The sequence below is a fragment of the Solea senegalensis genome, linkage group LG15, assembly GCF_019176455.1.
Source record: "Solea senegalensis isolate Sse05_10M linkage group LG15, IFAPA_SoseM_1, whole genome shotgun sequence".
Lineage (NCBI taxonomy): Eukaryota > Metazoa > Chordata > Actinopteri > Pleuronectiformes > Soleidae > Solea > Solea senegalensis.
This window is the reverse complement of record NC_058035.1, coordinates 22,032,713-22,045,980: the sequence shown is the minus strand read 5'-3', so window position 1 is coordinate 22,045,980 and position 13,268 is coordinate 22,032,713. Positions and strand designations below refer to the sequence as shown.

Sequence of the window (13,268 nt, the reverse complement as noted above, 5' to 3'; positions counted from 1 at the left end):
ATTACTGCTCTTCACACCCTTGGCCTTCTCTCGATGAGCTTCACGAGGTCGTCACTGAAATGGTTTTCCAACAGTCCTGAAGGAGTTCCCAGAGATGCTGAGCACTTCACTCTGCGCTCCATCTCATCCCAAACCCTCTGGACTGTGTTTAGGTCAGGTGACTGTGGAGGACAGATCATCTCCATCACTCTCACATGGCCTGCAGGTGTGTTTAGGCTCATTGTCCAGTTAATAAACGATGACGCTGCAGGATGCTGTGGTCTGCCATCACTCCTCCTCCTCCTCCTCCTCCTCCTCCTCCTCATGCTTGACGGTGGGAACCGTGCATGTCGAGACCATCGTTCACCTTTTCTGCGTCGCACAAGGACGCGGCGGGTGGAACCAAGAGAGATGTGTCTGCATTCATCTGAGCTCTAGTGTTTGGATGATTCCAGTCTGGTGTCTGACCACATCACAGCACTGAGACGACAGGAGTATTTCAGAGTGTTTTGGCTTCTTTGGTGGCAATAACTGTCAGTGAACCGGGAGAAAAACAACAACAACACACACGCACAGCGCATGACGAATCTGAAGGAAGTGACAGAGATCAAAATGTGTATGAGTCCTTTGAATAATAAGAAGCCTTAACTTATAAATGGATGCGCTTACAGAAGAGTAATTCCTGTGTGCATGTTCAAAGGTGTGAAAGATCAGAAAAGCATGACAAACACACAGCTAATACAACTGTATGCAAGTGTCTTGCATAAATATATGAAAGATTAACAAAACTGAATAAGTAGACAATAAAGCTGGTAGTCAGGGTAGAGGGAATAAGAGATTTTTCTTCACAAATGCTTTTCTGAAGCAAGACAAAAGTTGACATGTCCTAAAAAAAACAAGAAAACATTGCACGTCCTGCGATGTGCACATCGCCATGAGGGTGCTGAAACAATACAATGTGCAGCCCTACAGTGGAGTTCCCCAAGGCCTAATTCTAGGGTCTTAATTGCATGCTTCCACTAGCTTAGACACGCACATATCCATCACCACATCTCCTGACAACTATAGCCCAATACAAGCCCTTACACTGGTGGCAGAATGGTTGCGTCTCTGATCCGGCGTCGGAGCTGATACGCATCCATTCTAGTCAATGTGTCAGAGTTCACTGGTTGCCAACGTCTGTGGAAGGTCAGAGTGGATACGCAGCAGAGCTGCATCAATCCAGCAGAATTTAGCACCAATGGGAGAGGAAGTAGGAAAATAAAACATTGACACTCAGTGCTCCTGTTTCTTCTGTCTGTACAAATACTTCTCTGTTTGTTGTGTTTACAACATATACAGTGTATTTCTGTGCGAGAAATACCACAAGAAAGTGCGTGACTGCAGCTGTCCAGCTGTGCGGATCACAGCGCAGCACATCCGTTCTGCAACCAGTGTATTTTGGGGGTAAGTGATAAAACATCGAGCAAATAAATGAGTGGATGTGCCAGAATTTTTTTTTTCTGCTAAACAAAGGCAAAACATATATATGTATATATATGTATATATATATATATATATATATATATGTATATATATATATATACATATATATATATATATATATACAAACTCCCGAAAGAGTAGATAAAATGATCACCACTGCTGCACCTGCAACTTTTAGTTTCTTCTTTGACCTCTCTATTTGAATGTTTGACTGTGCCTTTTACATCTTTAATGCTGCTGCTGCTGTATCTCTCTTTCCTTTTCTATTTGAAAGCACTTTGAAATACCTTGTTGCCTTGAAATGTGCTATATGAATAAACTTCTATTAAAATACAGTTGTGTAAATAGGCGGAGCAAAGTCAGCTACGGACTTGTAGGGGGCAGATTTATGCCCAGTAAGATCATTTGCTCCCTCATCATCCTCCTCTTCGTCACATATACTTCAAACACTAGTATAGCGGAAGTAGATTAAGATGGAGTGAGACATAAAGTGACCTTAATTATTGTGATTTCTCTTTGCGATCAAAATTCCTCAGCTCCACTCCGATCACACACCCTGGTATATACAGTAGAACTGTGTGTGTACTCATTTATCCACTGCGTTTACTGTGTTTAAGTTAATTAGTAAAATAACCAAAGTACAAAAAGTCCCTCATTGTAAACCTGCAGACAAAACTTCAGCAATGACAAAAAAGAGAAAATACTGTCGTTTGACAAAGAAGCAGTTCAAGCTGCAGTGTGGCAGCGACTTTGTCACATGGTAGACTGCTGGTCTGAGGGGGGACAGACCACTGCCTGTCTCACACACTGGCCTTAAGTCTAGATTTAAATCTGTCTGCTCTCACTGCAGGAGTCAGGTTGGTTTTAAAACACACACACACACACACAGGCACACACACGCACACACACACACACACCCGCACACACACACACACACACGGTTTGTTGTGAAAGGAATCATTAATGAATTGACAATGTTGAAAAAACCCCAGAAGAAGCTAAGGACATCAGTGTGGGGTGGGCTAATGAAAAGATGTGTTTGTGTGTGTGTGTGTTTATGTTTGTGAAGGAGTGGTTGGAGCCTCTTGTCAAGTTAAGTCTGAGCTCTAAACAGGAGCCTGGGGATGTACTGGGAAACAGGCGCTCTTGTCAAAAGCCATCAGACAGGTAGAGAAAAGGACTCCTGCTGAGGTTTTACTGTGTTAACCAAACAGAGGGGAGCCACACAACCTGCCGCACATCCACCCACTTTAGCCGGCACCTCCGAGCTGGCTGCAGCGCTACTGCAGCAGGAATGTGAGACACAGTAGAAAGGAGGGGCATTGGCTCCTGGGAGCCATCAACAATGACCACTTTCAAAATGTCACATACAAGCATGCACTGCAAAGACAATACAGCTGCAATTTGTATAGCATCCAGCCCAATGCAGACATTTGACCCTGCTCTTTCATTGTGAGGAATGTCAAGAATCCTGGCCTGGCCATTTGATTGTGAGGGAGGAGGACGGCCTTTCTGAAGGAACAGAGGGGAGTGATGGTCTTTTCTCTTTGATAGTTTTTCTCCCCTCTGTGTTTAGCCATGAGCGAAGTGTGAAAAGTTGGGGTGCTGCTCTGCTGGCTCCACTTGTGTGGGATCCCCCTCTATATGGCTGATCATAAGCTTTTCTTGTAGCAACCGCAAGACAGAATTAAGCACAGTGGGGGGGAAAAAAGGAGGCACTACATGAAATTAAACTCAAACCTTCAAGAGCTCTACAGGACCCTGGGCTTTACAGCCCCCACTGCACCCTGTTTGTGCAAATTATTCTACAAATAACCAGAATTGTGGCTGAACACTTTTTTGGCCCAAGGGTGTAATTTGGATCTACACTTTAAAAGTCCCACAGTATAAAATATAGAGCATTATCAAAAATAATTCTCTTTCTTAATAAAAATACGAGACTGGCTGAAACTGCTAAAAAAAGGCAATTAATGTCATTCCCATTGCCAGTGGATGTCTGTCCAGTGATCTGCATCAGTCAGAAACAAAACAAGTCAGAGGAGGAACCTTCTATACAATCTCCACTTCACCTTGAAAAAGGTGAATCCACAGGGAAACTTGAGCTCCACACGTGATGTAGCTCAGTTTGTTTATACCACCATAGATGATCTTAAAGCATTTACATGGTTACAGGGACAATACCTAGAAACACAACGGGAACACAAAGTGCAAGCACTGTGGACAGAAAAAAACAGGAAGAATTCTCTGACAGAACTGAACCAGACCCAGTGGATGCGAACATCTGCCTTGACTGGTTGGGGTAGGAGAGGAAAAAGAAAGGGGGAAGGGAAGGGGGTTAGTGAAGAAAAGGTGGGTGAAAAGAAGAATCTAAAGGAGAAAAGAGGATTGAGACCAGGTATGGCTGCATAAAAGGGGCAATTCAAGAATCAATAACATTAATAACAGTGGTGATCATCACTACTGTCTTCATCAACTCGTTTAGGGCGAGACACGCCCCTTGCCCATACCCTATCTGGCATTGGTTCAGCACCTCATGTGACCCTCAGCAAAGGGCAAGTCGTAGATAATGGATGGATGACGATAATATTAATATTAGCAGTAATGAGTAGCTATATAATATATAGTAATAGTTATAGTAATTGAGTAGTGTTGAAGCTCTGGAACATAAGCATTGAGAAGATCGAAAAAATACTTTGAGGAGCTGATGAAAATGAGAAAGAGGGGAGGACAGATGGAGGAAAGATAGTGCCTCGAGAAGTACAGAGGTTTAGTTAGGAGGAAGTGATGTCCAGATGACATAGTGTGCCTGTGGATGTATGGAGAGGTGAAACACAATCTTGGAGAGCGGGAAAAGTACCTGCATAGTGGTACCTTTCATCACAAAGGATGATGTGCAGAACTGTAGTAATTACAAAGGTATAACATTGATCAGCCACATCATGAAGACATGGGACAGAGTTGTTGAAACCAGCCTAAGAAGAGAAGTGAAGATCAGCGAGCAGCAGTATAGGTTGATGCCATTCAAGGTAAAGGTGGGCTTACATCAGGGATTAGCTCTGATCCCCTTCATTTCAGTTTGCAATGGTGATGGACAGGTTGACAGATGAGCTCAGGCAGGAGGCTCCGTGGATTACGTGTTTTGCAGATGATATTGTAATCTGTTGTGAGGGTAGGGGACAGGTGGAAGAGAGCAAGGAGAGGTTGAAGTATGCACTGGAGAGAAGATGAAAGAAGGTTAGTTGGAGCAAGACATGTATGGTATGATGAAGATGCAAAGAGTAGACGTAGCATTAGTGGATGCATTTAAATACCTGGGGTAAAGCATCCAAAGCAAAATACAGAACACATGAGAGATGAAGAAGAGAATGCAGGCAGGGTTTCAAACGCTCAATCTTACAGGGGCACCAGGAAGAAGCAGCTCCATCAAGAGATGGTTTAGCTGCCTTGGTCAGGAAAGACTTGTGAGACACACCTTGATACCAACATCCCCTCTGAATAGCAGCAAAGCATAAACCACAAGAGTGGAGATATTGGAGATATCAGCAGACCATGATCTTTCAACCTTATCTCCACCTATTACATATGACAGCAAGCTTTGAGAAGTGTCTGCATACTGATGCTGGATTTATGTGTACATGGTGGAGGTGTCAAGTAAAATACTTCAAGTGCTGCCAAACTAAACTATGGATCCATTGTTTTGTTTCATTGTATGTGGCAGAAGTTGAGAAAAGTTTAACATTCCAAGCACCAGGCAGATGATCGAAGGTTGCGGGAGGGAGTGTGGTAGTGGAGCATGTCCATGAGGTATGAGGGGGCCTGGCAGTTTTGTGGGTGAGGAGAAGGATCTTCAAGTTTATTCTGTATGGGAGAGGTAGTGTAGCTTTTGCAGGACAGGGGTAGTGTGTTCATGGAAGCCAGTGAGGGTGAGGAGGCGGGCAGCAGAGTTCTGGATGTATTGAAGTTTTTTGAGGACTTGAGTCGTAGAGGATGCTGTTGCAGTAGTCCAGTCTTGAGTGCACCACGAAGCAGGTAATGGAGGATGGGAGTGACTGCAGCAGCCCAGGGAGTTTTCCCAGGATTACTCGGACTGTGGCTCCGGGGAAGCAACAGTCAGGTGGCATTGAAGAAATTGATATTCCTTGTTATGGAGTCTCCGATCAGTGTGGTTGGTGGGAAGAGTGGGCGAAGAGGTTTTTTTTAGAGTTGAGCGGTGGTGAGCGCAGTGGGGACCTGAGGATGGCATCATTCGGGAATCTGCGGCGTGAAGCAGAGGTAGTTGTCCAAGAGGAGAGCTGGCGATCCGAGACTGCTGCAGGGCCACTCTGGGCGTGTGCTGGAGGAGAGGAGGACTCTATGCCACCCATGGGCACCGTGGCGGCAAGCCCATGGGTGCCCCAGATGTGGAGCCACTTGAGCCCGAGGCCGGGGGTTTGTCAACACCAGTCGAAGATCTGGGTTGTCTGCAAGTGCCTCGAAAAGGTTGGAGAGGCTCAGGCAAGGAGGAGAGGCAGTCGCATCCTGAAGTCTCTTTCTGTCACAGATCACAACTTCAGCCCAGGATGTCTGGAGGCTGGGTGTGGAGGAGGAGGTAGGGGCAGTGTTCTGGAGGGCAGTTTTGAGGGAGACAATGTTCATGAACTGTTCGTGAGCAAGGTCCAGATAGGAGATCAGCTGAGCCTTTTTTTCTTGCCGTTCCTGAGAGAGTCGGCAGATGTCTTCTTTAAGGTCTGTGGACAGACTTCACTTAGCAGCTGGGCTATGATACGGCACAGTGGCTGCTCCAAAGTGCCCTTCAAGTGGTCCCCTTCTGCCGGCATTATCAACTCTTAAGTCCATGCTTACATCTGCGGCCATCCTCAAGATGACCAAGCCTAATCGCCAGTTTGTGGTGGAAATGGATGCCTCAGATGTGGGGGTAGGAGCTGTTCAGTCCCAAAGATCCGCTTCAACTAAAAGCACCACCCCTGCGCCTTCTTCTCTCTGCACCTGTCCCATGCTGAGAGAAACTATGACCGAGAGCTGTTGGCAGTGAATATGGAATAGTGACATGATTTAGAGGGCATCAAGGAACCTTTCTTGGTTTGGACTGACCACAAAAACCTTAAATACATCCACACGGCTAAAATACTGATCTCGCCAAGTTCAACTTACTCTCTCCTACCATCTGGGGTCCCGGTAACACCAATCCTGATGCCTTGTCCCAGCAGTTCCACAAGGAGGAGGGTCCTGCTGAGGGACCATCCTTCCTTCCCCCTGTGTAATTGCCACCCTGACATGGGACAGCGGTACGACGGTATGAGTTAGTAATCTCGAAGGTCCGATTGATTTCAAACTTGACAGGTGTCTTGCTACGGGCACGAGTAAGTGCAGTTTGACATTGTTTGGATAATTAATGCTAAATATATGGGTAAAAGAAGCACATATTGGCTATCGCCGCTCTCAGCGCTCTACCGCAGCCACTCTCCCTCTCACTCACACAGCACTGTGAGTGAGACAAGGCTCCATGAAGCTGAGGCAGACAACGAACGAATTGCCCCCAACCAGACTGCACATCCCACGCCCCTCTGGGAGGAGTCACAGGTCTCTCTGGCCCGAACAAGCAGGTTCAGAGGAGGCTTCTTTCCTGCAGCTGTCACCCTACTGAACTCTAGCTCTGCATCCCGGTGACAACCAACCATTATGCAACCATGTAGTTCAATGTTCCATATTTATTGTATGCATCTCAGGAGGAGCTGCGATCCCAAAACATTTTTATTACAACATAATGCAGATGAAACTCAGTAATCATATAACATATAAATGTGTGTCTACACTCATAATAAATATAAAAAAACAAACACACAATTTAACCATATAGTAAAAAAAAAATGTTTGCACCAAAAAGTGTTTGTATGTGTATATCTATTAACTCCAAATTTAATAGTGCATTTATTGAAGATGTAACGACAGCCATCTCCCCAGTGCCTTTACCTGACATGCAGCCCCATATCATCATGTTTTCTTCAGGCAGTCGTCTTCATAAATCTCATAAGAACGGCACCAAACCAAAGTTCCCAATGCAGATTTGTGATGAATATGACTTTCATCCAGTCATCCACAGTCATCCACAGTCCACAATTGCTTTTCCTTAGCCCATTGTAACCTTGTTTTTTTCTGTGCAGGTGTTAATGATGGCTTTCCTTTAGCTTTTCTGTACGTAAATCTTATTTCCTTCAGGCGATTTCTTACAGTTCCGTCACAGACGTTGACTCCAGTTTCCTCCAGACATACTGCCTTAAGTTTTCTGTCTTGACACTTTGACGTCTTCCTTGGTCTACCAGTATGCTTACCTTTAACAACCTTCCCATGTTGTTTGTACTTGGTCCAGATTTTAGACACAGCTGACTGTGAACAACCAACATCTTTTGCAACATTGCGTGGTGATTTAGCCTCTTTAAGGAGTTTGATAATCCTCTCCTTTGTTTCAATTGTCATCTCTCGTGTTGGAGCCATGATTCATGTCAATCCACTTCTCTCAAGGAGTGTGATCACTCCTTTTTAACTGCAGACTAACGAGCAGATCTAATCTGATGCAGGTGTTAGTTTTGGGCAATTTACAGGGTGATTCCATTTTTTCCTCAGAATTTAATTTTTTCCCTCTGCTTGGTCAGTAAAAGTAACTGTTACTGACTACCACAATTTATTTCCTTGATTTCTCTTAGTGTTTCTTAAAGCCAGAAAGTTCCCATTTAAAATTACTTTAGTTTTGTGTCATGTCTGCGATCTGCTTTTTTTTCTACAAAATTAAACAACTGAATGAACATCCACCAAGACTGGTGATTCCATCATTTTTGCCAGGAGTTGTAGTATAGTGACATTTAGATCCTGAGTCGCCTGGCAACATTCTCACACTGCACACAGGAAGTGAATCATTTTATATCAAGCAGGTGACTGCAAGATTGGAGTACAAGTGAAAACACCAAAGAAGCACACACAACAACGTTTCAGAAGTGAATTCTATTACACTACCACCAGCAAAAATCAAGCAGTTTTCAAGCTCACATGCTCACATTATTCAGGTCTGCCACACCTTTTAACCATGGCCAATTTCTTCAACACCTGCAAACTGCAGACAAACCTGTCCTCTCATCCCTTCCTTCACAGTGTGTATGTCTCCTGTCCTCCGGCCTCCTCAGATTTCCAGGCCATTTGTAAGCAGGAAGCAGCTTTTTGTGTCGAGGCCTGTATGGTGTCGTGTCGGCTTGTTTTAATTGGCTCAGGTAAAGCTGGGAATTACAGCAGCCTTGTCAAAGCTGTATCAGGTTTAAGCCTTGCCTTTCAAAGACAGGAATTTTTAGAGGCCCCCACATTTTGAACTGGTCTGTTCTCAAGACGAGTGTATTCTGTGGTGTTTTCAAACTTGTGGCTCATTTGCCATTTAGACAGATAAAGGGCCACACTGTTGTTGTGTTCATGCACTGATGGAGAACAAAAGCCATGTGGGAACATTAATCTAGTAAATTAGGTTTACAAGAGGACAGTGTTTGGTTGTGCAGGTTGTTCATAACTGATAATCACAGTATTGAAGCCACAGTGCACCCGACTCTAGTTAACTCAGACAACATTTCACACTCACACTCTTTGTATGAATATGACATTATGACATGACAGTGACCTTGTTCTATCTCTCCCCTAGTTTGGGCTTTCCCTCCTCTGTCCTGAATGTGACTGAGACTGAGGTATGAGGCTGCAGGATCCAGATCCAGATCTGATGTTATTATTATTATTATTATTATTACCATTATTATTAGTATTATTAGCAGTATTATTGTTATTACATTACATTACATGTCATTTAGCAGACACTTTTATCCAAAGTGACTTACAATGGAACTGAGTACAATCAGCCAGAGGTGGAGTTGAAATTGCAACCATTGTGACCATGATGTCTTTCGCACACAGTGTTAACCACTCAGCCACATATTATTATTAGTATTATGATTATTATAATAATATAATGATAATGATATAATAATAATAATAATAATAATATTAGTAGTAGTAGTATCATGTAATAACCTCCCTGTCCCCTGCAGGTACCTGTGACTCCTGAGCTGCAGCATCCAGATTCAGTTGTGAGGCTAACATTGTTATTAGTAGTTTTTCAATTCATGCTACTGCTTCTGTAAATGACATAACATTATAAAAGTATTACACTCATATTACTTGATATTAACTACCCATTTCATCCTTAAAAGGGAAGAGATTACTTGTTAAAAGGGATTTTTTTTCTCCACTGATAACTAGCGCTTGCTCATTGTATTAACTGTTTTTGGGTTTTCTCTTCTCTCGCCATAATATTGCAATGTATCTGCCTTACTATGTAAAGTGCAATCACACATGCACCAATTTCTAGTCAGCATACAGCCTATCTTATGGATGAAAACTTGGTGCCCACTTATATACACATATTACACCAGGAATCATGGAGCTACAGTACACAGATTCACCAGTTGATAGAAGGAAAATAGCAGAGATCACTCTGAAAATGACTTATTGTGATTATAGGTTTTCATCTTCTAATGGTGACTTCCAGCACGACAAAGCTCCATGTCACGAAAGCTAAAATAATGGGATTTTTATGGACGTTTGCTGTAGCATGTGATAGCACCTTCCTGACTTACCGTTCAGCATCCCAGATGCGAAGAGGGGAGAAGTTCTGGCAGCACGCAGTTCCTGTCACAAAGGAGCTGTACCATAGGTCGAGGGAGAAAAGGGGGAGAACAAGAGAGAAGGATTTTAAAGGTTGCAAAAACTTTACCTACAATTCTTCAAACCTTAACATTACATTAACATTTTCTTTTTTTTTTTTATAACATTTATTTATCAAGTGCAAGTCATGTGCATAAATGAATACAACATAATTTTCTTTTTTAAACTTAAACATAAACGAACAACCCCCCCCCTCCCCCACCCAAGGTCTTCATAAACGATTAAAGTATATCATGAAAAAAAACAAGACATATACACATACAAACATTTACATACATATCAAATAAAACAGTGGCAATTCAAGAATAAAATAAGAATGTAAGATGCTAGTGCTGAAAATTAAATGTGCAAAGTATCAACGAAAACAAGTTTGTTATATTGGAGTGAGTGGTGAACAAATCATGGGGGAACCAGAACAGAGGAAAGAGTACATATACACTAGGACAGTGGGACATTACAGAGAAACCTCTAAAGCAGGTAGCCCATCTAAATAATCAAGTAGTGGTCTCCAATGAGTATAAAATCTGTTAGCTGACACTCTATACATTAACATTTCTGAAGTTGTCTGTTGCTTTGTCTTGCCATTTTCCATGGATTTAATTAAAAGTTGTAACATTTTCTTTCTAAGAACAAAAGGCCTATTTCTTCCAAATGTATTTGCTGTGCACTTAACCTTTACTACACTGCCAGTCGAACACTTTATCCTCCACATGAGGGTAGCAGGGGGGCTGGAGCCAATCCCAGCTGATACAATGGGGCGAAAGGCGGGGCACAACCTGGACAGGTTGTCAATCCACCGCGGGGCAAACACTCTCACATTCACACGGTTCATTCTCTGCATGTTTTTACGGACAGTGGCAGGAAACGTGAGAACATCCACAAGCAAAAACTAAAGTGTGATATTTTTATTCAAAGGATTTATCCAACACTACAGCTTCAGAACTCGTACATTAGCATGTAGTCAATATTTTAAACCTGTATTTTACTTCTTAAGGACCAACAACTGTACTGACTTCATTTACCAATAGTTAGGACTGCAGTACACGTCAGTCATAGTGTTGTTGGTCAAATGTGGATTACTATCACATGACAAAACTCTCCAAACCTGCTCCCTGCCTCCCTCCACCTTGTATTGTTTCCCAGCAGAATAAAAAAGAAGAAACTACAACACTCATGATCCTTTGATTGGAGTGGCAGGTTGGAATTAGCAGCCTATGTTCACTGAATGCCACGCATGTGGAGCAGTGTGGGAGTGGTGAAAGGAGACGGGAGGAGCACTGTCACAGAGGACTGACAAGCTGTGATTTGCTGTAAGAAACTAAGTAGAGGGTGGGCTGGTGACCAGTGGTGGTGGTGGTAGGGGGGCTTCTGTTGGACCGGACCTGAGTCTCAGGGCTTAGTGCCCTCCTACAGAGTTGATTGACAGGGGGAGGACTCACTTTTTACAAACAGAGAAGTAGTTACTGACAAATGCTATTAGCTGTTTGAGAATACTGTAGATGGACACAGAGAGACAGACGCATTTCTGTGTCACCATGAAGTGGGCGGAGCTGGGGAAATGTGCTATAAACAGCTAAAGTAATGTATTTACATATACAGTAGATGCTCTGATGTCCAATATAGGGAGCACGGTTACCATGATGTACAATAAAACCCACAGACGCAAACAACACTGAGTACTAACATTCTGTCTTTACATCAGTTCTTCAACTGTACTGAAGAGATGGACAAACAATGAAATGAAAGGAAATTAAAGTTAAATACATTTGAGAGAATACACTAAGATTGTTTGATATTTTCAATTTATGAATTACTTGAAATGATTCATCAACATCCAGAATTCTTAGATGATGTCATCCAATTAAATCATGATTTTAAATGATGTCCTTTAAGCATCATTCCATTATGATTTAATGAATTGGCTGATTATTATTACTATGTTGCTACGGTTATTTCTCATACATACGTTTTAACATTTCTTTCTCAAAAACTTGATGAATGCGTAACGTTTATTCATCTAAGTGTAGTTCTTTTATGACCTGTTTGTGTATTTAACGACAGAATGCAGGTACGTAGTTTTCATTTGTTGATATAAAAATGTTATTTCTTTTTTGATGAAAAGGAAAAAAGATGATGAGATACAAAAAATATGTCTGCACTGACTTCTGAAGATCGGCCATCGATAAACACATGTAGGTCGACCTCTATGAACACATATTTCTTAAAACACCATTAAACATTATATTACTAGCACATCAACGTAAAACAGTGCTTGTTGTTTTAGGGCTCGTACGTTCATGGAAACTCAAGAAAATTCAGAAACCCAGAATTTTTTTTTACATTGCATTCAAATGTTTCTGCTATTTATAATTAAAGGTATTATTTTTAAAGACAAATGAGCAGATCTGCATCTGACAGACACACAGAGGAGCGAGAGACGCTGGAGATTAATGATGCCGCCATCACACACACAAAAGCCCAGGAGTTGGATTATTTTATTAAATAAGTTTATTTTTTTTGAGTAAATATGCAAATATGTAAATAACACGTGGTCTCTATCAATAACCCGACGTTCCTTTTGATTTTAGGGCCTCAATCACAGGTTAATGGTTGTGTGTTCACACAGTAGCAGACATATCCTGCTGAAGCCAATGGTGATTAGGTTGTGTGTTTTTGTGCATGCCAGTGTGTGTGTGTGTGTGTGTGTGTGTGCTGGGGGTTAAAGGGGTGCTAGGACAGGACAGTGGTGGGGGTGAGGTCATCGGAGGGAAGCACAGAGGGCAGCTGCCAGACCCGTTAAGCAACACAGCCCATTGGCAGGCCCCCAGTAATTAGTGTTGGGTAAACTCTTTTATGACCCAAATGGGTCGGGCAGGCCCGGGACCAGTATGCGTGGTGGGTGACCTCTGACCCATTGACACAGGATACAATAGGGTTATGGTCACACTCGCTATCTGGACCCTATTACTCTCCATTACTCACATTACTCACCCCTCACTGGGCTGTGGCCCTGGTGGATGTAGGGTGGGGGACACAGACCCATACAATGACAG

General features: G+C 42.7%; 1 protein-coding gene across 1 annotated transcript in view; it reads right to left on the bottom strand.

The window, feature by feature from the left end:
- fbxw4 (F-box and WD repeat domain containing 4) overlaps positions 1 to 13,268 on the bottom strand; it is a 36,901-nt gene that overhangs the window by 7,466 nt on the left and 16,167 nt on the right. Inside the window, exon 6 of the mRNA XM_044046675.1 lies at positions 10,128 to 10,193. Within this exon, the coding sequence (XP_043902610.1) occupies positions 10,128 to 10,193 (66 nt within the window). The remainder of the gene's footprint in view (positions 1 to 10,127; positions 10,194 to 13,268) is intronic.